General features: G+C 25.8%; 2 protein-coding genes across 5 annotated transcripts in view; one reads left to right on the top strand and one right to left on the bottom strand.

The window, feature by feature from the left end:
• LOC132922664 (protein sickie) overlaps positions 1 to 25,336 on the bottom strand; it is an 80,419-nt gene that overhangs the window by 22,399 nt on the left and 32,684 nt on the right. For all 4 annotated transcript variants that reach the window (XM_060986294.1, XM_060986295.1, XM_060986296.1 and 1 more), the window contains exons 6-25: positions 19,339 to 19,544; positions 18,828 to 18,925; positions 16,387 to 16,507; positions 16,193 to 16,314; positions 15,990 to 16,098; positions 15,766 to 15,922; positions 15,459 to 15,704; positions 15,240 to 15,399; positions 14,881 to 14,964; positions 14,674 to 14,779; positions 7,453 to 7,530; positions 7,050 to 7,125; positions 6,806 to 6,984; positions 6,617 to 6,741; positions 6,351 to 6,529; positions 6,064 to 6,277; positions 5,848 to 6,001; positions 5,690 to 5,716; positions 5,226 to 5,476; positions 4,993 to 5,153 (exon numbers count right to left, since the gene is read on the bottom strand). In XM_060986294.1, the coding sequence (XP_060842277.1) occupies positions 4,993 to 5,153; positions 5,226 to 5,476; positions 5,690 to 5,716; positions 5,848 to 6,001; positions 6,064 to 6,277; positions 6,351 to 6,529; positions 6,617 to 6,741; positions 6,806 to 6,984; positions 7,050 to 7,125; positions 7,453 to 7,530; positions 14,674 to 14,779; positions 14,881 to 14,964; positions 15,240 to 15,399; positions 15,459 to 15,704; positions 15,766 to 15,922; positions 15,990 to 16,098; positions 16,193 to 16,314; positions 16,387 to 16,507; positions 18,828 to 18,925; positions 19,339 to 19,544 (2,853 nt within the window). The remainder of the gene's footprint in view (positions 1 to 4,992; positions 5,154 to 5,225; positions 5,477 to 5,689; positions 5,717 to 5,847; positions 6,002 to 6,063; positions 6,278 to 6,350; positions 6,530 to 6,616; positions 6,742 to 6,805; positions 6,985 to 7,049; positions 7,126 to 7,452; positions 7,531 to 14,673; positions 14,780 to 14,880; positions 14,965 to 15,239; positions 15,400 to 15,458; positions 15,705 to 15,765; positions 15,923 to 15,989; positions 16,099 to 16,192; positions 16,315 to 16,386; positions 16,508 to 18,827; positions 18,926 to 19,338; positions 19,545 to 25,336) is intronic.
• On the top strand, positions 1,202 to 4,524 carry LOC132922665 (nardilysin-like). Its single transcript, XM_060986298.1, has 2 exons — positions 1,202 to 2,002; positions 2,063 to 4,524. Exons 1-2 carry the CDS (start codon positions 1,401 to 1,403, stop codon positions 4,434 to 4,436), a joined length of 2,976 nt encoding a protein of 991 aa, XP_060842281.1. The 5' UTR covers positions 1,202 to 1,400; the 3' UTR covers positions 4,437 to 4,524.

The raw sequence follows: 25,336 nt of genomic DNA, 5'->3' as shown, positions 1-25,336 counted from the left end.
TAATGTATACGAAACTAAGACTGCAAATGTTTTCTAAAATATTAAAAAAAAAATCCGTGGACTTAAATAAAAATTAGAAATAACAAAAAAGTGATAATAAAATGTCAACTATTGTAGGTATTTTAAAAACACATTTATGGGTTTTTGTTTATGATGCCCGTACATTTATACTTTATAGGTACTTTCTAGAAATTATTAAAGCTCTGTATACCTTAAAAATAAGCATTTTATTATGCTTAAACAAGTTCAAAATTTTTGTTCTTCGGATCTTCTTCAAAGGAAATAAATAATAATCTAATACCTATAGAGTATAGACTATAGAATAGACAGACTATTTTATCGACAATAGGACCAATTATATAGCTTTATAATAATTATCCGGAATAATATCTGTCAAGTATAAAGTAGGCTAATGTACTGATGGAGGTCAGACATCAGTCGTTTGAAAAATTTTTTGAATGGACCAGCCAATCACACGAATCAAATTAAAATTAATAAATATTTGCACACATTTTATAAGTAAACAAAATGTTTTAGGTTTTGATTTGAAAACAATTTTAAATTACCTATTGTGGAATACTAGAATAAAATATAATTAAACAAATATACTATATAAATTTAATATTTCATAATATGGGCAATATATGTAGGGTACAATAACTGTATTTGCATACGACGATGTCCAACCACCTAGGCGTCTATCGATGGTTAATTTAAATCACGACACAGTAAATAATTACATACCTACTTTTAACTAATATAAAATAGACAATAGAAATATAATGCAAATTAATTAAATTTTCTTAAAATAAAACAATATAGTATAATACTATATTACTATCGTAGTGTTTATTGATTCTTAATCTTCGATCTCGATCGTAATTATAAATTATCACTGAATTATAATAAAATGTACTATTTATTATTAAATAATATTATTAAGTATGTACTAATTGTACTACTCATTTATTATTCATGATTTATAAATCTGAATAGTGGATACTGGATAGTTAAGAAGAAATTAGAAAACAGAATTTCGATATTAGTGATAATAATATTATTATTGTTATCATTGTTTTTATTGTAGATCAAAGTATTAATATTATTTATAAATGTTGGTACCACTGCAATGGTTTACGGAAGGCGCAGCGCAAATCGAATTATTGATTTCTTATCAGATTTTTTATTTTTATGGTTTTAAAAACTTGAGATTAACTAATTTTGATTTAACAAAATCACATATTGTTTTTTAAGTTTTAGACTAATGTTTTAATAAATATTTTGATTCTAAATAACTACTCAAGTGAAGGTTTTGTTAATATCTCATATTTTTTTTTTAATTTCAACTTGTATCTAGTCAATTAAAATATATTTTATATATTATACAATATAACATACATATGGCTAATGTAGAGAAGATTATACGCAAAGGTTTAAGTAATAAGAAAGATTATTTATTGCATAAATTAAAAAATGGTATGAAATGCTTGTTAATAAGTCAACCAGATAATGGATGTACAACTACTACAAATATTAAGTCTGAGATCAATAGATTGTCTGTTACCAGCACAGATGAAAATGATCATTCATCAACTGACGAGGAGTCCTTTTCAAGTGATGAGGAAGAAACACAAAAAGAAAGTGACTCATTTGCAATGTCTTTATGTGTTCATAATGGTAGTTTTAGTGATCCTATTGAAGCACAAGGACTAGCACATTTATTGGAACACATGGTTTCAATGGGGAGTAAACGTTATCCAGCAGATAATCATTTTGATCGGTTTTTGTATCGAAAAGCTGGCTATTCTAATGCTGAAACTGGATGTGAATACACAAATTATCATTTTGAAGTGCCCATGGAATATTCTCAAGAAGCATCAGATATATTCGCTAGTATGTTTCAGGCGCCTAAATTAGCAAAAGAATCAATTGATAAAGAAAAGCAAGTTGTAGATTCAGAATTTCAAATGGCAATTTCCGATGATGATAGTCGTATACAGAGGTTTGTACAACAATAATAAATAATTTATACACAATTCATAATTTTAAAATTTTGAATTAGATTGATATCAATATGTGCTGATAAAGAAAATCCTGCTGGACAATTTTTCTGGGGAAATTTGGATAGTCTAAATCACGAAAATTTGAACGAAATGGTAGTAGACTTTTGGAAAAACCATTATTCTGCTAGCCGTATGACTCTAGCGGTTCAAAGTAAACAATCAACACATGAAATGGTTGAATGGATTGATAATTTATTTAGTGAAGTACCAACGGATAATCAACCACCACCAGTATTTAAAATTAGTCAAGATCCATTTTGTCCAGATCTTTTTCACAAAATGTTCAAAATTGTATCAGTAAGTTCTACTAAAAGCATAATATTTACTTGGTATTTACCACCAATTATTGAGCTTTACAAAATTAAACCTTTAGAATACATTGCTTGGATAGTAGGTCACGAGGGTAAAGGGACACTGATTAATTATTTGAGGAAGTTAAACTATGCGATGGAACTTGAGGCTGGAGTTGAAGACGACTTTTATAGTAATAGTATTTATAGTTTATTTTCCATAACAATTGAACTGACTGATTTAGGCTTACAAAATGTTAATGAAATAATTGAGCTAACTTTTAGTTATTTGAAATTAATCAAAGAAAAAGGAATATCTGAAGATATTTTTAATCAAATTCAAATTTTAGCAGAAAATGACTTTAATTTTGCTGAAAACAAAACAGCCATTAATCATGTAAAAGAACTTTCTCAAAATATGTTGTGGTACGATGAAGAAGATTATATAAGTGGTCCAGCATTACTTTATGAATATTCACCAGAAACAATTGCAAAGTTTTTAAGCTTACTAACAGTAGAGCGTGTAGCCATATTTATATTAGCTAAGGAATTTGATAACTCTGATATATTCATTAAGGACCCAATCTTTGGAACAAAATATTTAGCAGAAAGTTTAACAAAGGAATTAGAAAACAAACTGTCAACAATTACACCTCATCCATTTTTTAAAATTCATAGTGATAACCAATATTTAACCAAAAACTTTTCAATTTTATCTCAAAGTACAGACACAAAATATCCAGAAAAAGTATTTGAAAACGATCATATTGAATTGTGGTACAAACAAGACAACCAATTTAAACTACCTAAAAGTTATATCATGTTTTATTTTATTACTCATTTACCTTCAAAATCACTAGATAACTATATGTGTATGGATTTGTTTTTTGATTCCGTTGTATTTTTGTTAAATGAAGAAACATATCCAGCAATAATGGCACAACTAAATTACAGTATAAGAGTATTTATAACTGGATTTGAATTAGCATTTAATGGTTTTAATGAGAAATTACCATTACTTATAGACATAGTAATAAATTGTTTGAATAACTATGCAAGCTTGATGACTGAGGAAATATTTACCATGATAAAGTCTAAAGCTATTAATAGACTCAAAAATAATCAGTATGATTTGGACTATGTTCCATCTGATTTAAAAAATAGTTTAATTCAAGATCCTGATTGGTATTTAGATAAACGACTTAAATATTTGGAAACCTTGGAGTACAAACAAATTCTTACATTTTATGAACAACTTAACACTTTATATTGCAGAGCATTAATACAAGGCAATATAAATCAGACCCAAGCTATTGAAGTTTCAAAAAAGGTTGTAAGTATGTTAAATTACCAGCCATTAGCAAAAGAATGTTTTCCAACTGTGTTAATAAAACGTCTCAATCAAGGTGATTTCAGAATAAAAATGGCAAACTATAATCCAAAAGATAATAACTCGATGGCTTATAAATATTATCAATTTGATAAAAATGATATAAATGATTCTGTAAAATATCATGTGCTACAGTCAATGATGGAAGAATCAGCATTTGATGAATTACGAACAAAACAATGTCTCGGCTATGATGTACAACTAAATGTAACTGCTACTTACCATCATTATGGATTTTATTTTAAAGTGGCACATCAAAAGAAAAAATTTGAAACGAAATATGTATTTAATAGAATGGACAACTTTTTAAAACAGTTTTGGGAAAACTTTAATGATCCGGATGAAGTTGATAAAGTTAAAGATGCATTAATTGCATTAAAAGCATCGCCTGATGATTGTTTAGGACAAGAATTTAGCAGAAATATAAATGAAATTCTGGAAGGACGTTTCAAATTTAATAGATTGGAATTAGAAATTGAAGCACTAAAGAATATGACATATGACGATGTCAAAAATCTAAAACAAGGGTTTTTAAAAGGTCGGGCATTCAGTGTTGAAATTATCGGCAATTGTAATGAAGACAATTTGAGTGATGAAAGTCCGCCTATTAAAAAAATGTGCCTAGAAGAAAATGAAAATTTTATATATATTGAAAATGTTGATGAATTTAAAAGCACCTTAAAACCCTTTTAACAGAATTATTAATATAAATACATATTTGTTGTGTTTCTGTGAAATATTACTAATACAAATATATATTTCTATATTTTATTTATACCTATATATTTGTTTTTTTTTTTAACTAACAAACATAATATAATTGAAAACCATGCTAGTTTTAAGTTAGGCTAGGTTAAAGTCAGATCAATTGCAAACACCAAATGAAGTAAAAATAAGTAAATAGGGTGTTATGTAACAGTTGAAAATGGTGTATGAAAATACGAGTAGTTTTAATTCTAATTATGATGATATTTCCTTCAAAATATTTTCAAATAAATATTGGATTGCATTTTGTGTTAAATATTATACATTCATCTATATAATTCTGTAATTAAAATATAAATATATGCAATTAAGCATATTAGCATAAACAATGTTTATGGTTAAATTCATATTGATTCAATTCATATTTTCAATTGTTTTAGTATTAATACATTATTTATATGGTAAAATATATACCATACAACGTGATATAAAATATTAAAAATAATACTGAAAACTACATGTAAAAATTTAACTTATTACTTACATTTGTTGATAATTGACTCGTCAATGTATGAACTTTATCTTGTGCTTCACTCAAATCTCTTCTCAAACGTCTGACTTCTTGTGCATGCTTTTCATCTGCGCCCATTCCACTATACAAAGATGATGATCCCGTTGATATCAGACTTAAAGCTGATCCATGAGCTAATAATAAATACAATTTAATAGATTTATTTATATACACACATAAATATATATATATAAATATTTACATACCGTCATCATCTTTTGTATTAATTTTACTCATTATAGAAGCAGCATATGGAGATGAAATTATTGTTCTATGGTTTGGTTGAGGGGATTGATAATTATAACGGCTTATTGGTGTTGGGCTAGTTGGTTGTGAAGCATGGGGGTAAGTTCGATGGTCAGACCGATTAGAAGATGCATAAGGTATACTGTAATATGAATCTGGATCATCTGAACGTTGCAACATAGATGGATATAGTTTTTCTGATTTTGTTGATCTAAAAGAATAATTTAAACAATGAATAGTATATAAATAAATAAAATACATCATTTATAATTTATATTTCATAAATTATTGTGTGATTATTGCTTATAAAAATTAGTGATTGTAAAAAGCTAAAATTATATTCCTGGGAAGTGAAAAACTGAAAAGCAACAACCGTGTAAAAATATTCAATATTGAAAGTACAAATTTTTGGCTATTTGCCTACCTTGGAAATGTCCGATCTCTTAGGTAGCTGCAAATAAATTACAGCATTAAATTTCCCCAAAGTTATTTATTTAGCCATAGGTAATGTATTAAAAATTATTATTAATAAATAATTATTTCTTTTAACATATTATACCAGAAAACAATTGTAACACAAACCTGATGCTGTTGCTTCTTGATATTCTATTTGCCTGACTAGGTGATGGACTAGTATTTGGAGATGCAGAAGTCATTAATCGTGAATGGGTTAAACTTGCTCTATGGTGTAATTGTGCAGGAAGTGATTCAATGCTCTCAGCTTCAATCATACCTCCTAAATCAATGAAATTGTGAAATTATTTTACATTCTCCATTAAATAATATAAATTGTGGTACCTATAGCACCAGTCCTAGAAGGCAGAGAAGCTGTATAATGAGGTGGAACAGGACTGTGTCTCGTCCATGTTCCATATGGACTGCCAATTTTAGCTTCTTGTTCAGACTGATTTGCCATAAGTCTTTCCCTGACACTTTGTGACAGTTGAGTAGCACTAGGACCACTCACAGAATATGTCTTCATATCAGTTTGGGTACCGCCAGAAACTTTCACCTTAAATTAAAGTTAAATTTTACTAAACATATAATTTAATTTAAATACATTCATAAACGTAATTTTAAATTACTTTAGTCCTAGGAACGGCTGAAACTTGAGCTGTTCTTGGGTCTCCTTTACCATTAGAACTGGATGTGGATCTTTTAACATAACCAAAGCTTTGAGGAGCACTACCTCTAGCTTTAGTTTTGTCACTTCTAGACTTTCTTTCCATATAGTCCATGTTATGTAAGTCTTCACGAGATCCATCTTAATAATATATTTAATATATATTTATTTATTTTTTATATATTTGTTTTTTTAAATATTTTAATAGCATTAAAAAATTTTTATTACCAGTTGATCGTTTTTTATCAGTTCGTCTTGGACTTTGTTTATCCCGTACTCTTTCAAAATCATTTGATCTAATTTGTTCTGCATTTTTACCAGCTTCAATGTACTTCTTCCATTGTGAAGATTGTCTAATATGAAATATTAGGTAATAATAATACAATATTATAGAAAATAAACGCATTTTAATTATACCTTAAGCTTGAATTATTTAACTCAGTTTGTTGTCCACTGTCTGACTTTTTGACATGATTACGTGTTACCACTTTATAAACCGGGGCCACAGGTGTGGGTTCTGGAGGGCTAGTTGGAGGACTAACATCAGGGCCAAGACTTGATGAGCCCCCGTCTGGGCCCACATTGAATCGGTTCAGCTAAAAAAAAAAAAAAATACAATTATATGATATTTTATTTATTTTATTTTATTTTAACTTTATACCTTGATTTGTTGTTTAGTTGCCAATTGATTATTTTGATCATTTACAGTTGAATCAAGTCCATCAATTGAAACAGTTCTATCATAAAAAATAAAAATAATAATAATATAATGATACATATTAAATATATAATTGATTTGATTTAATAAATCTAACAAAAGAGTATTTATAAAAAATTAATTTACATTTTTTATATTAATTTCCATAGCCTATATAAAACTTTATGTTATTTAATTTAACATTTAAGTATAAAAACACTAGATAAGAAAATTTTATTTTTAATAATTTATTTGAAATGGTAGCAAAATACAAATTTTTGTTAATATACAGCTTGTCATATTATTATTTTAAAACCATAAGTAGGTACCAAATAAATTATATTTATTTAAAATTAAAGAATCTTACCCATGTTTTAAATGTATTTTATTATTTGATGGTACATTTTGTTTGCTGTTAATAATTGAACTTTGATATCTTAAAGATCTATAACATACAATTATAATATTGATGTTTAAAAATAAACTATATATTTTTTAAATGTCTACCTTTAAACTATCGTTGATATATTTTGTAAGATAAAATACAGATATTAATAGAACTCAACTAGGTATTGTAATACAACTACAACAATAAATAATTTAAATAATGGTTAGATAAATCGTATTAAATTGCAGTTAAATTAAAATAACCATTAGGTAGGTATTATGCATTTTAATTATCTAACATATTACGCAATGACCACTAATCCAAAACATTTAACAGCTACAACAGTACTGCTGTTTACCTACTACTGTATACTGAGGTTTAAGCCTTAGGGGTGTGTTGTTAAATCCCGTTCTTGCGTATATCGACACTCATGCAGACGGTGCACAATTAAACGGTGCCTTTGTGCGCCATCTACCGTGTCGGGCCGACAACTACAAGAGAAGGCGGATTGTTTACGATTTTCACAAAAGGCGTTGTGTCGTTGTAGATAAAAAATATCACGAGCACAGCATTTTCGTTTTCATAATACATAAACTTTTATTGTTTCATATTGAATATACGAAAGATCGATAGAACGACAATTGATATTATTGTATTATAGAGCGGTTGTGTTCGTCACTGTATTTTGTCCAAGTATAGTGGTAAGTACACGGTCGCCAACATTAGGAAGGGTTGGGTGTTGTTCAAGGTCTGGTGAAGGGTGGGGACTGAGGAAATATAATCGATGAAGCCTAAAGGGGCATTCATCCCACCCGCGTGATCGTGAACAAATGATATTAAATGTACACATTGGCAAATTGCTGTTACAAATTAGATATATTATAGTATAGGTACGCATTGTACAGGCTTAATAAATAACCATATAGATAATTTAAAATAGCGAGAAATAAAGTTAAAATAATTATGCTATTCGACAAGTCTTATTAAAGAAAGATGCCTTTTTAAAATAATATATATAATATAATTTACATAACATACGATATTGTGTTTAGAATGTTTAAATAAATAAAGAAGTTTATAACGTTTCACTCCTATCAATCAACCGTGATATGCAGTACATTATTTAAGTCTATTAGTAGCGATTTTATTTACCGAATTAGGCATACGTATAAGTGGCATAATAAAAGATTTAATAACAAAGTTCAAATTTGATTGTTTAAATAACAATTGTTATTATTTTAGCAATTGGGAACATGGTCAAATTTTTTTTTGTAAAAATCAATTCAACTTAACCCTAATGTATAAACGTATTAGTAATACACTAAAAGAAAAATAAATTACTAATATGTAAATAATAAATATTGAGAATATATGCGAGAGTAACAAACAAAAACATCGGGAAAACAATTATACTTATTTATGTTTAAGACTAGATACTTTGACATTTTCATTAAATATTAATATTATATTTTCGTATTATGAGTTTTTTTCGGCATTATAAATATTTAAAAAGATACACTTCTCTTGAGATATTCATGGAGAATATAAATTTATATCTCTATATAGTATATAGTTTTTTAGATTCTGAACACTGAACGGAGCAATGAACGTATTTATTTTACAGTGATAAGTGTTTTTTTATTTTGTCTACCATCACCTTTTGAGACAGTAACATTGTAAAAATGAACTCGGGGAGCTTGCAATGCCATCATCAGTAGAATCGGCCGTTATTCTATATCTAGAGGTTTAACTTATGAACTTGATATTTTTTGTTAGAGTCTTCTTCACGTTCGTCATAAACGTCGGATTTACAAACGATCTGATTGTATTCGACGTTGGTATAAAATTAATGATCTCGTGACGGAGAAGAAAAACGCCTATGATCCATGCGGCCGCTGTTGTTGGTTTAAATGTTTTGTTATTTTAACGATTCCAACGATTTGACATCCGAGTGGTGTGTGGGAGATGGAATTTCAGGTTGTAGTTCAGTGTCGAGTATCTGTACAAACGATGAGAATGATGAGATGACAAGTGTTATGTAAAGATACGCGAAACTGAACTATAATCCGAAATCCCATCTCTCATCCACTTGGATGTTAAATCGTCAAATCGTTGGTGTCGTTCAAATATAGAACACAGTTGAAACTAACAGCGACCGCAGGGTACATTGGCATTTCTGTTGTCCGTCACGGGTTCATTACCCGAACGTCGAGTAAAATCCAATTGTTAATAAATAAAATTGTAGAACCGATATACACGACTATGAGAAATTTTCCGACCAAAAATATCAAACTCATTCTCATAAAGTTATAAGTTAAACCTTTTATTGGATGACAGACACTTGGAACTTGGAAGGGGCGATACCCGTTTGCGTACAAATGTACAACTCAATTGCGCACACGAATTTTTAATAACTGCGATAAATGACCCAAACGCGTACATAAACTATATATAAAAACTACTAAAACTCAAAATAACTTACAAAAATAATATTTACTTGCTATGTAAGATTGTTTTCAAACATTTTCCTTCTCACTTTTACAGGCTTAGGACTATATACATGCACTATGTACATGGATATTTGATTTTCTACGGTATTACACGAAATAAAATGACTAAAGCACTGTCAACTCGTGTCTCGATATCATCACACGTTTAACTAAACAATAGGCATATACGAAGGCTACAAACGTAGCCGATACATCCGGTAGTCGACAATAACGCACACATTCAACCTAAATTTGCATCATTAATCGTTTAGAACCGCACACTAGTAGTTAATCAAAAACTTTTGGGATTACGTGTATGGTGTATTTTATCGAATTTTTTAAGATAAATCGTATCATTATTAGGCACTGCAAGATGCAATATAAGTCTAGTTTATACTGGGAATGAGATTTAATAATTGTTTGCAAACGAGTCGTCATTTTTCGGGTCAAAATTTGTATTAGCTGGTTTTCACGTTTTTCGATGTACGCAAACGAGTTGTCGATTTCCAGGTAAAAAATTTTGAACTGTGCGCAAACGAATATCACCGCTTGGAAGAATTATACGAATGTAGGTAATTAATTTATATAATAAGGGTAATAGGTATAACATGTTTATGTGAATTAAATTTTTAGCCCAAATCATTTTTAATCTAAGGTATACGATCTACAATCACGTATCATCAATACTACAATTATTCTTTACTTTTTTTCTATTTATATTGATAGGTACATTTTATTTGTTTCTATAGGCAAAAATCTTAGATAATTTTTAACTTAGGTCAAGGTTCTTTGTAAATAATATTCTTATAGCAATCAAAATAAATCTAAAATACAAAGTAATAATTATTGGTAAGTGTTTGAACATTTATGTTAAAATGTTGGCAAAATTTGATACTAAATTATAAATATCCCATGATATTTTCATAATATACAAATTAAATAAATAATTTTAAGCTAATTATATCAAGACCCTATATTCACATCATTTTACAGTACGTTCGACATCGATATTAACTTGTAAGTTATAACTTAGCGAAAATACGTTCAACTTCGAAATTTTAATCGATTAAAAAAAAAATTACAGTAATATTAATATTACTCAGATAGATGCTAATCGACTCGAAATCTTCGCAATTCGTTCGGAAGTGTTTCATACCTATCAGTGATCATTATTAAATTTAAATTTAAACATTCATTAACGTGACTTACTGAATTAACAAGTTGGAGCCTAGAGATATATTATGTACATTGTACACACTCAAAACCTTTTATAGTATTATTACAGCAGACGAGTTGGCCGCTATATTTGAATAACTACAGTAAATTTAATATTTAATTTTTCATTATCTAATTGATTTATAATTTAAAATAATTTTTTATTAAAGTCAAGGATTATATTATGATCTGATCATAGATCTACATAATTTATATAGCAGTATTATATTCTTGTTTAAGATAATATTTAAGTATATAAATTAGTAATTATAAACATTATTTTATATCGCTCGTGTCTCTATAGTTTACCATTATAATATTATTATTATATATACAAAATACGATATACATATTTAAATTTAATTTTGTTACGCATGGGCTGTTATGAAAGATGACTCATTCAAAGAGGGAGCTCAATTACACCCTATTCACGCACACGTCCTGTCTATAAAATAAATAAAAATATATTGGAAAAGCAAAAAACAAAATGTACACATTAAAAACTTCAAAATCTTTAAATGTTTAAATCCTAAATATATATTAATAATATAATAATGTTTAATAAAATAATTTTATTAAATATTATAGTCATTTATATCAATAATAATTATAATCCTCAATTCAATTAAAATATTTTTTGATGCGGTTTTTTACAATATTGAATATTTTTTGAATAGGTATTATGATGTAATTGTTTGGGTATTATTACAGCAATTATTTTATTATTTAGAAAAATGCTATTTGATAAATATTAAATATAAAAAACACTACACCTCCCTCCTAAACTAATATACAGTATGATTTGTTTATGAAAACTGTTGTGTCTACCATCTCCGTGAAATAAGTCTAGATATGTAGTTTTATTTAAATAGATCCAAAATAACTACAGTTATTGATCAAAAATATTATATTCATCACGCGCCAACGTTGATTACACCAAACTAATTGACAAATTTATTAATTTGTTTCTTATTTATAATTCATTTTTTATTTGATATATAATTCAATTCTATTATTTCTGTCACTCATATGCTATTAAATATGTTATTATATGAATAAGTAAAATATTAAATTAGATTTTTGAGCAAATTCACAATATATTTTTATGTGTTTTAGTATAATAATTAATAACGTCTACTAATATTATTATAAGACATAAGTATACTAATTTATGAAAATAATAAAGAATCAATTGTTGAAAAACTATTTTCATCTTTATTCTATTTTATATATATCTCAATGGCATACGGAAAATTAACTATAAAGAGACCCATATATTGTCTCTCAGTCTCTGAATAGAATTATACTCATACTAAACCAATATCATTCTGATATATGTAATTAACTGTATAAAATTAAATGTGTCTACATCTTAGAACTATATATCTATAAAAATTATATACATTTAAAATTATAATAACTTAATAAATTAGAAAATTATATAATATCAAGATTTAAATAATGATAAAAAATTATTTTAAAATAGCAAAAGTTTTTATTTATTTTGAAATAGAATTAGTAAACACTAACAGTATTGAAAGAACTTCTAATGTATTAATATATAATATACAAATATTAAAATATATTTTTTTTGTTTATTATTGTGAATATTATATTATATGCAATTTTTACCATACCAAACTATAATTATTATCAAGTAAACATATGATAATGAGAAATTACAGACAACCATTAATGAAAAGTCCATGAATCATCTAATTTATAGAAAAAAAAAAATATTTATCCAGAATATGTATATGCTTAATAAGTCTACAAATATATTATATTATGCAATACAAACATTTTATCATTTCATTTATAAGTATTATAACATTTTTATTATGTCCATTCAATTTTTTAATAAATCTTTTATTAATTAAACTGAAAATAATTAAAAAATTTGATCTATAAATTAAAATAAATTAAAACTGGTACTGAACACTTATAATTATACTTTCAATTGTGATAAATTTTAAGGTAAGTTAAAAGTTGGGTAATACTATAATATATATAATCTTAGTTGCAAAATATAAATTAAAATTAAACATTGCCGATTATAAACAGAAGAAATTCTTACATTTCTTTTATCTTGAATAACAATTCATTAAAATTTAAGAGGTTAAGATTTAAGACCTTAGGGCTCTGCTCGGTTGTTTTATTGTAGAGTAATTATAATAGGTACTAAGTAAGTAGAATAAGTAAGTGAATAAGTATTAAGTAACAATAACATTGTTACAGAAAAACAGAAATTTATGTTGAAATAGTTTTTGGAAAAAAAATTAAATTATAATTAGTGTATTAATGAATTTATGTTCTTAGTATCTATATTATGTAGCTTACAACTGGGCCTTTTTTAATAACTGAGGCTGAAGACTTATAGCTATTTAAAATTATAAAATATGGTTGCACCTTGCTAGTATTTTATAAAATTTACCATTTAATTATAAATAGAAATCATAATATATTCTAATTAAATAAAAACTATTCAATGTCATTCTTATATTTTTAGGTATGAAATACTAACAAGTAACAGTTATAAGTTAGATAACATTTTAGATATAGTCTCTTATTTAGTTTAAATATGTTATTAAATTAATGAAATATTATATTATTTATATTAAAAAAATTAAAATATTCCATAAGTAATACGATACGTTTAAACAAGTACTTCATAAACCATTGAAATATTTTAAAATTATTTTAAAAATAGAAGCAATGGATTTTTAAATTTTATTTTGAATAAATTAATAAATTTGAAACATACTTGTATATATTACTGAAATGGTTATAATATGATAATATTATATAAATATGTTAATATCAGAAGTCTTTAATCTTAACAATTTCAGTAAAATATACTGTAATTTATAGCTATAAAACTTTACTTAAATAACTTCTCAGTAGTATTCGACGTAGTACTTTTCACTTTAATTGAAGTAAATGTATATATTATACACTTAATCACCATACTGAATTTGAATTTTTTTAGTTAAACTATATTATAGTTTCAAATTATGTTCTTTATTATAGTTCAAATGTGTATGTATTGTATAATATTAATGTACAATACAAATAAAAACAAATTACATTCAGTATTCATATTTCAATTTGAGGTTGTATGGAAAGGAGTAATATAATACCTTGTATTTTCATAAAACTCAGATACACTCAAAATTAACTGAAAAATATGTATTCCTTAATAATATTGCAAAGAATAAGAATATGCTATGTTTTGATAGATTGTTCAATTTTTGTTATTTATTTTAAGTGTAAGCATTAAATATATTTATGCAGTTAAGTCAACTGTAAATACTATAGATTATTACTAAATACTAGGCATATTCACATTTATCTTTGTAAAAAATCTATAGTTTGTAATTTAAATATTAACTTTTATCTATATAGAAATACATATGACTAAACAATTAACCAATTACCAAAAAAAAAAAATAAAGTAAATTAGTCTAATGAATGGTCTTAATTTATTTATACTTACTTTGAATCATTGTACACTGGTCCTTCAGACATATAACCTGGATCTGTAGCTAGAATTTGTCGTGATTGAATGTCATATTGAAGAACATCACCATCGGATACATAACCTATGAGAAAAATTGGTGTTAGTATAAATTGTTCATATTTTCCTCACAATGACAATAATAGTTTTGATTCTCTATTATAAATAAATCAATCATTATTTTACCTGAGGATTGTTGTCCATAATCAGAATCTGCAGAAATACGTTTTTCTTGAAAATTACCATTCATACAATTATTTTGAGTTAATCCTGCATAAAACAAATATTTAAAGTATTAAATATCATTAGTAACATTTATACTTTGGGGTTTAAGTATAAAGTATAACCATAGTTAATATTATTTTAAAAAATGATTAATTTATAATACTTTTGAAGGTGACATATTTTTAATTTTCCAAATACCTAATTTTTAGTTTTATTAAATGTATTTTGAAATAAAATTATACATTAAATGCAATTTTATAATGAGAAATTAATGAACTTTAATTTTTATTTTTTATGTATTGAAAATAATATTTCAATACCTAGATCTGATGGTATAGTGCGGTGTTGTGGTACAATAATTGATCTTTTGTATCCTCTTAATAACGGTTCCATTGGCTTCACATTTAAAGCTGGATCTTCTTCTTCTGTAAATGAGCTTTGCTTGTCATGTTTTAATTCATTCAGAATTAAATTAGAAGTCTAAAATTATTAAATATAATTAAATTAACTTTTAATTTAAATTTATTTATAGAACTTACGTTTTCAGATTTTTTAGGTTCATTACATATATCAAGTGGTTTTACATTGTTTTTTTCTAATGGGTCATCAACTTTTTTAAGTTCTGAATTTATTTGTTGCATTGGTGCTACACAGTGTGTAGGTTTTGTCATTCCTTTGACAGTAGCTACTGGTTTTGGGATTCCAGTACCGCTGAGTCTAGATTGACTCTGGGATAATTCCATTGTAGATGAACTAATTATATCTTCTTTATCTGAATTTAATATCTATTAAAAAATAACAATAATTAGAACCATTGTCAAAGTACTTAGATGTGTCTATATTTACCTCAAAACTTTTTCTTTGTTGATTTTCACATTTAGGAGGTGTAGATGATTTAATACTAATTTTCGAAAGGCGTGATTCAGCTGGTACAGGTGGCCGAACAATTTTTTTTCTTAATACTGGTTTTGACGCTTCTATGGAATTTTCTTTTTTATCTAGGCTAAACAAATCCATTAAAATTAAACATAAAAACTTATTTTTATATATGTTTAAAAAAGTTAACAAACTTAGGCACTGGTTTTGGTTCATTTGAAAGACTATTTGATGAATCACTACGTTCTGAACGAGCAGAACTAAATCCACTAGAACTGGAAGTTCTTTTGGTACTACTGATTACTAGAAACATAAAATTACAATATATTAGGTTTATTGTTGAATATATTATATAGGTAAATATAAGGTATGTGTTGTATAGTTATTTATTAAAAACCTTGTTTGTTGGATTTTTCCTTTTGATTGGAAGCTTTCAGCTTTTCCAACAATGCACTGTTTTTTTGTGCGGAACTGTATGGGCTGGCAATGTTAGTTTTAATAGGCATTCCATTTTTTTGACTGAAAAAGAATAATGAAAAAATTTAATTAATTTAAAAGTAAATAAATATGATTGAATTATTATTTTTTTACTTTGTGTTTTTAGGTGAAGCAACTGGTGTTCTAATGATATTTTTTGGTGATGGTATGAATGTATGTGGACTAGTTGATCTGGAACTACTATTGGATGTGCACTTGATTCCAGAGTATGGACCTATAAATTATGATTAAATATAAGAAATTATATATAATAAATGTATTTAAAAAGCTCATTTAATATTACTTAAATAGTTAAATCAGTATAAGAGGTATGTAATATATTTATTAAATTAAATAAATAACATAAATATATAATGAAAATAATAACTAATTGTTTAGTTAATATTTAATTAGTTATTATTTTGTAAACGACTTTTTTTCTGGGAAAGAAGGTAATAATAATTATTACTTACTAATAAATATATAAATTAAAACGTTAACATAATATGAGTAAGCACAACTTAAACATCAACCCAGTAGATACACGGGTCACGAACTGCGGCTCACAGGCAAGGCAGATAGACTGGAAACTTGTGAAATATATGATAAGAATTGAAAACACAAGAGAAACGTGTGATAAGAGAGCAACAGGCGTAAACAAAATAATATTATGCATTGGATGACGTCATCAGAAGGAAATGTGTGGAAGGGTGTGGACGACCGGACTAAACTGAAGGCGGGTAATAATTATGATTTCCATTGAAATATAACAATGGGAGAAAGGGTGACTTGAACTTCAAAGTGAACTAGAAAACATAACGTGGGTGGTGGGTTGTACAATTCTATTCAATTAGTATTTAAATGTGTTATTTTTGGAATTTTGTTATGTTTAAATGTATACGTTATACAATAAAGAATAAAAACTACATTAAACGTGATTCCCTAATCAAATTTCTGAATTCACAGTTTGAATAATACTTTACCTCGAATTTTCGTGCATGTAAAATTGTTGATTCAAAAGCTTAATTTATTTGTGTATCTTGCAGATTAGGTGTAAATATCAATACACATTGTATTATTACAATATTTTCACCAAGATGAATTTTGAACACGTTGCAATATAATATAATATAAAATAATGAATTTTAAATTAAAATTGGTTGGTATGTGGGATTGAAGGATAGTGAAAATTACTTGCATAAATATTAAAATATAAAAACAAATTGTTCAGCGTGTGTAATGTATGTCTTTTTAAATGGGCACTAATAAAACTTTAGATAGGTAGGTAGTAGGTACTTAAGATAATATATTTGTTCAAGGTTAACTTTGACCTTTAAAACATGATTTTTTGTCACTTCAAATCATAAATAAAACTGCAATCTTTAATAAATTTGTTTATTGAATACCAACTGTAACTATAATGAACTATATTTAAAAATATAATATGATATTTATTCAGTAGATTATTATGTTCCGACTTTTTGGGATGTTGTAATTTAAAATAAATTTGAAAAATATATGATACATAGACACATCGTACTTATAAATATTATCTTATCGTGTTATTTTAAAAAATGATAAATATATCGAAGAAAATTACAACATATTTCTCGAGTTTATAAGTACCTAAGTATGACACAGAATACAAAAGGTATAATAATAATTTATAGTTATAGAAAATTATAACAGGTACCTATATTATATAGAATGTATCAGATAATTCGGGTATCTAATATTTTTAAATTGTATTTATTTAAAAATAATAAATATAAGTAGTGCCTGTCTAGTACTATATACTATTTTACTATCAGATAATAAAACAACCCAACAATCAACCTTAGGATCTATTAATTATTAAATATTTCATTTGGCAGTGGTCGGCAATCTTTTTGGACTCTCGGGCCACATTCACAAATTAAAAAAAGTTCGTGGGCCAGACAAAAATAAAAAATGTATATTCTTAATCTTAAATTATTTACTATAAAAAAATACTGTCTAAAACTTTAAAATAATAAAAAGTATAAAAAAAAAATAATTTCGTTGTTCTAGAATTTAAAGTGGACTGTATACCTACAAAAGCCATCATGTGAGCGGTGAGCCGCCAGTTTCTAACCACTGGTTTAAAGGATAAATCTTGTAATTAAAAAAAAATGTTAGGTATCTTCCTATTCAAACAAAAACTTAGTAACTTAAATAAAAATGTGCATTAGTATTTCAATTCCCTGCATAGTGTATAATAATTAATAAGTATAGACTATAAAGAGACTTCAATATTTTTATGCGTGAATGATGTGTACAAAATGTTTAATAATAGTTAATATATATTAATAGTTGTTTACAATATTATTCATCACAGAATAATTTATAAACTCAATATTTAGTATACTTACTACCTGTGTATAATGTATGTTGTATTTATAGATATTATGTGTTTATGAAATATGGTAATTGGTATAAGAACTAAGAAGGAACCATATGACTATAAAATTGAATAAAAGTTCCCACGACCCACTCAAGTGCACATTGAGCATGGCAGGTAGGTACTAGGTACTCACTGTTGACGGCAGGTGTATTTTGCAATTGATGAAATCTCTGAGCGAACGGGGTCGGTATACTCGTAATACTGCCCGAGTGTAGGGTGGGTCCAGGAAGCCTATAACAATAGAAAATATAAATTAACAATAACTTCATCTGAAATAGTGTGTACATGCGCGTATAAAGAAAATAGCGCATATCAAAACGCCGACTATTGTCCATTGTAATAATAATATAATAAGGTGATTTTAACCGGAACCTTAATCTAACTTCAGGAGACGTCGGGACACTCCTGGACTGATTGCGACGTGCACTGTTCGAATTCCCCATTGGAACTGAACACCGTCTGCTAGGGTAAAAAGGGATGAAGGGTCCACGCCCTTCTATATACATCCACAATGACGTAATTTATTTTCATTTTTCCCCCCACTCTTCTAAACATCTTATACACATATATATGTATTATATTATTATATATACTCTATTATTCGTTCTAACACGATTTATCACTCTAGTTTCGTTAAACATTACCTTGATTGCTTCATATCTGTAGGTATTCTGGACTTGGGGCCCTCAGACTTCTGCTGTTGTTTCTGTTTCTGTTTGTACTTGGACAGAGCGAAGAATAAACCCAGTATGGCTTTCAAGTTACCTTCTTTGACATCATGGGCTGTAATACCATCCAAAGCTACTCCTAGTGTCTCCAAAAGGTCCAAACAGCTCTTGATATTTCCCAACTGAAATAAATAAATAATTATACCATAAGTTCATTTTTAATCTAAATTTACAATTCATTACATTATTCTTCCATAGCTATTTATACAAATGTCAAATGTATTCTAACTTATGTTTTGATGATCTATTCAAGTATAGATTATGAATTATAATAACTATATATTAAAAAATTAAATTTTGGTAGTTTTTTGTAATATGTAGTATTAATTAATGTTTACATTACTATAATTAAATTTATAATAATTAATAATCAATTAATAACCAATAAATAGTCAAGTAATTAATATTTAAAAATGTTTAGTTTTTCCAAACTTTAAATAACACAGAAATAAAATATTTGAATAAAGTTTTATTTTATGTATGCTTTTTCACAGTAAAATCATTTTTAAGTTTAAGAACAAATCCAATTATACATATATATATATAATTTATAAACGAAAATCTGTTAATCATTTTTATGGTAAATCTTTTCTTTTTAAAAAAAAAATTCCGTATTTATACAATCTGTAAATATATTTTTATGATAAACATAAATGTTAAAATAAAATAAGATAAAATAATTTAGCTAAATTTTATAAAGAAGGAGGATATAAAGAAGAAGGACTTAAAGAAGAAAAAAGCCATACAGTTATAGTTATTGAACTTTGTGGGTAGTAATAATACCTAATCTCACGTAATAAATCTAACCTCACAAATTGAAAAAAAACACATGTCATTTTATTATTTTAAACATAAAAATCTACATGACTCCTTTTACTTCTATACTTATTTCATTATATTAGCATATATTAAGACAATGATGTAGTTAAAAACCACCAAACATAAAACGATTTGAAAAAAATTGTCACTAAATGTTAAAGTTATTTTATATCTCAGAGTATTTTATAAGTTATTTGCCATTCCGTAGTAGATAGATTTTCTGTAATGCAATAGGTATTATATTAATACTCATATACTTATGTCTATATTATTTCAATATGCATACAATTTTAAATAATTCTTTTAAATATATTAAATTTATTGGAGAAAATAATTGTTTAAATAAGGTAATAATTAGTTTTGATTATTTTCTTAAGAAAATTATTCCAGATAAGGGTTTTCAATATTTTAACATTTATTAACACATATGACTTTATCTTCTCTACTATTAATAATAAATAATTAATGATAACTTATAAGCAATTAACCAATTATCATGTTGGGATTTCATTATCAAAGAATTACTATCTACAAAAAAAATGTGTTGTTGCATATTAATATGTTTCTTGTAAATTCAGTAAATAGTATTGACTAAGTATTTTAGTTTTTAAGATTTTAATAATATACAAACCTATTAAATAACAATTATGAATTTATGAATAACTAAAATGTTTAGTAAAAATAAATAATATCGTTTTATTTTAACGTAATCTGTTATAAATACAAAATATGTACTTACTGGCTACTACCTATTAACTACCTGCTGTAACTTTATATTTTTATAAATAATTCATGCTTTATTTGTATAAACTACAGGCAAATTTGTTTACGATAACAAGACACTACATCAAAATTTAAATAAATAAAAAAAAACAAAATATGTTTTTACTTAATTTATACAAGAACGAGCAAATTTACATTAAGAATTCTTCGTCGATTGAGTAAAATTGGCACTTTCGAGATAAAAATAATAATTATTCAGTACACGATGGATAGTATTATGTTATAGTCTTAGTTCACAGGGAAAGCGAAGGATAAATTATAGCTATTCTGTGTATAGAATATTGATTGATGAAATATCATTGAGGAAGAATTTGTTTATTGTTTATAATATTTACAATACGCATAACTGCACTTACAAAATCGTAATAGATCGTAATCGTAAAGATTACACGGGATTATATAATATGTTTTTTCATAATATATTTTTTTTTTTCGTAAAATTTATTAACTGTTGTAAAATCGTGCATGTATACATAGGTCATAGGGTAATAGGCACTATAATATATCTATATGAGTATATGACTATAGTCTATATGTATACATTATACATAACTACATAAAAGGTACCTATTAAGGTGTTTAATTTAATGTGGTACAAATAACGATTCGTGTATAGTATTAACATTTTATAGTACTCGATGCGCAAAGTTTTTATAATTTTAATTAAGTATATGAAAATTATAATTATTGACTATTGCAATCTAATAGACTAGACCGATATAGTCGCTGGTTTTCTAGATATGTAGGTACCTATAATTATCTTTTGATATTTAAAATAAATTAAGTGTTCTAAAAGCTATTTCAAATAATTCAAAAATAAAGTTTAAAATACTATTGGTAAAATTAAAAGTTCTTTGTTTAATGGTTTTGGATAGGATGGTTATCCTTTCAAATACCCCTATACTTATATAATTTAAAGCAAATCGATAATAACGTTAAAAACCCTAAATAACTTTATTATAGTTTTATTATTATTGGAATGTATAGTTTATTTTACAAAATATTAAAAAAAAAATCAAATTGTGATTTTGAAATCCAAAATAATTGATAAAAGTATCAATATATTATAAATATGTTTATGTTAAATTGATGTACTAACAATAAAACATTTTTAGCATTTTTCTAAAATCTTTGTACATTGAATTGATTCTAATATAATATAATATTTAACATATTATTGTCTAACACAATAATCTTCATGTTATTAGGTAGGTACAAATATTTTTATATTTTTTAATAATATCATTACATCAAAAAAAAAATAATTAAGTAACTACAGCTTAAACATATGAATTTTAGGTCCATTCTAAAATTAAATTATTTTAATATTAAACTTTACTTACAAGTCTACAAATGCTTTTGATTTGAAAAAGAACTCGTACTACAATGAGAATATTCCATATTATAATATAGTTGATTACTTTTGATTAAAAAAGTAATAATATAACTAGTGAAACCTATGCAATGCAATACTAACGAAACAAGTTTTATTCACGTACACGTACTTTTTCGTTATATATAATGATCAATGGTCAATGGACAAAAGAGAACAAAACAATGCATAATGAAGTTTAGATATCCTTTTTTTTTTCATTATCTCATTTACAATTGACTAACTTAGAAATTAGAGCTTATATATTATTATGTATTATTAAACAGTAACTAATTCGACAGAACAAAACCACAAAACGAGTAACAGCGACCTTGATAAATGGTAATGATAATGTATAATAATATATACTTTGTGATTCTATTGTTTAGAATTTTTTAAATTATTTTATTTTTATAAAAAAATAAATACATATTATGTAAAGATAAATAAAATGCGAGGTGGCAATGATTGATGTTTGGAAAGCACAGAAAAAACGTACTCGGCAGTTTTACTAATGATTTAAAAACGTTTTTTTATATATATATAATACACCGCACACGCACATAAACTATTAAGTATTAAGACATTTGAAAAGTTAGAAAATCCTTAGACATTAGTTACATTTTTCATCATCAACATAATCTAATTACAATTTAATGTATTGTAAAAATCAAAAGTGTTTATATTTTAATTACATATTGTAATATGTATACAGTGGTACATTTACGACTAAGATCGTTCTATTTTTATTTACAAATATATTTTAATTATAATTTTTTTTTTAGTTTAAATATTATCTAGTACAATATAGCCTTGAACTAATTCAGTAAAACCTATACAATTTCCAAATAAATTAAAAAGTATGAGACTTTTATAACGAAATCTACAATAAAATCGATTCAATTATATATTTTGACTAATACGCCAGGCTACAAATAGTGTATTTATTTTGTATACCAATTATATATTATTTAATTATCTTAATGTTTTTTTTATAAACAAAATGCATTTTGTTGAGCAAATCTTTATTTTTAAATATTTAAATTGAACATGAAAGATAAAATATATTAACGACCAATTGTATTTATAGTCTATATAGATAATATATAGATACTTAAGATTTTGGAATGACTTCAAAATTGATTTCGTGTATCTGTGTATAATGAAAATTCTAAGTTGCTTACTTGCCAGTGAAGCAAACCTCATCAATGTACCTGTATAACTTTGAAACACAATTTGTATAGTAATTCAAGTCATCACTGATGTGACTCATCAGCCTTTGTTTGCCATTAAACCTAATAGTACAAGATTTAGGACTTGGCCAATATTTTGTTTGATTTACAACCTTCTTGAAAGAGTTGAATAGTTGTTGTTTTCATTAGAAGAATAGAGAGAATAACAAAATCAGATGTATAAAAAATAAAAAACAATTATTTAAAATGGAATTCAGCCTTCTTTCATTTGAGGATGTCAAAGTGTATGTTTCGGTCTTGTTTAAATTTTTAGCGATCTTGCAAACGGGCCGCTTATAATAGAGCGAATAGAGCGATGGTTAGCATAACCAAGTTGATAGTATATACTTTAAAAGAAAAGAAAAATTTAATCCCTCGGTTTGCTTTAAAAATAAGTTTGAAAAGAAAAACTAAAACGCGAATCGTGCAGACATGCAGACGTTTTAATTAGGGTATAGGTATTCTAAACACGACTAGGTTAATTCAAAATAATCGATATTAAATCACAACGTTTTATATACCAAACATATTCACCTTCATTTTTTTCATTAATAATAAATTCATTAAATTCTAATTTTTTAAAGTTTTATTAATACACTTACTTAAAGACTATATTTATAAATTCTTAAAATATTTTTTATTATTGAAAGAGTGTCCTGTAGCGATATAAATTTAAGTTTTCCAATGGAAATCCCCCTTTTTTACTATTAATTATTTAATAAATAATATTTTTGAAATTTGTATGTACCTTACAACCTACCTAATTCAAAATTGGCGTGATTATTGGTTTTCTGTTATTACAAAAATTATATTAAAGATAATAGTTTTTAAAAATGCTTTTACAAAAATGTATAATAGATGTAATATTGGATCTTTTATTTATTTTATTTAAACTATTTTCACAAATTATAAATATGGATAGATGATTATAAATTATTTAAGTTTTTAAATCACATTTTTCCAAATCTATTATTATCATGAATCTAATATATTATCAATACAATAAACACACAAAGTTAAATAACTTAAAAATTACTCGTTCGAATTTTTATTTTGATAAAACATTTGCAGAAAAACTATTCGCTAAATAATTAACAGTATAAAATAGAAGTTTATTTTTCCCCAGGATACTCCTTATTATAAGTTATAGTAAATATAAAAAATTAGATTTTGTATAACTGGCAACTGCATTATTGAAGAAAAAAGGGAGCGAGGATGCTTGGTGAATCGTCCTGTATATAGTAATACACAATATTCTAAAATCAACGTCGTAATAGTAGTTTTACTTATATTACACGTATATTATAGTTAATGAATACCTTAATAGGTAGGTATATCGTATATGTATTTAAATAGTTTTTTCGTTATCGAAGAGTACGTATATAACTAACGACGACGTGTCTTCTAACTATTTAAATTTGGTTCATTTTACGTTTGACACTAGGTTTTAACTATTAGGATGTTTATTTTAGTTTTTTTTAACCATCCTGATTTGATTGCAAAACTGTAATAACTCATATTACACACTCCTGCACGTACACGCGATAATGTGAAATCGTTACTCGTTAGTATCAATGTATCATCGTAGGTATACGAGATGATTTTCCGTTGTGCGAGCTATTCGGTCGTTTACTCGACTGTATCACTGAACTAATTATATGATACTGATTAATAGGTGCTTAGAAGAAGTAAAAAATATGTATAAAAG

The sequence above is a fragment of the Rhopalosiphum padi genome, chromosome 2 (genome assembly GCF_020882245.1).
Source record: "Rhopalosiphum padi isolate XX-2018 chromosome 2, ASM2088224v1, whole genome shotgun sequence".
In the NCBI taxonomy this organism is placed as follows: Eukaryota; Metazoa; Arthropoda; class Insecta; order Hemiptera; family Aphididae; genus Rhopalosiphum; species Rhopalosiphum padi.
The sequence above is the reverse complement of the archived record's forward strand: the minus strand, read 5'-3'. Positions and strand labels throughout refer to the sequence as shown.

Bases quoted from the DNA above. Each gene is read 5' to 3' on its own strand.
- LOC132922665 (XM_060986298.1), top strand. From the start codon at position 1,401: ATGGCTAATGTAGAGAAGATTATACGCAAAGGTTTAAGTAATAAGAAA. The intron at 2,003-2,062 runs GTTTGTACAACA...ATTTTGAATTAG, and splicing joins GATGATAGTCGTATACAGAG to ATTGATATCAATATGTGCTG.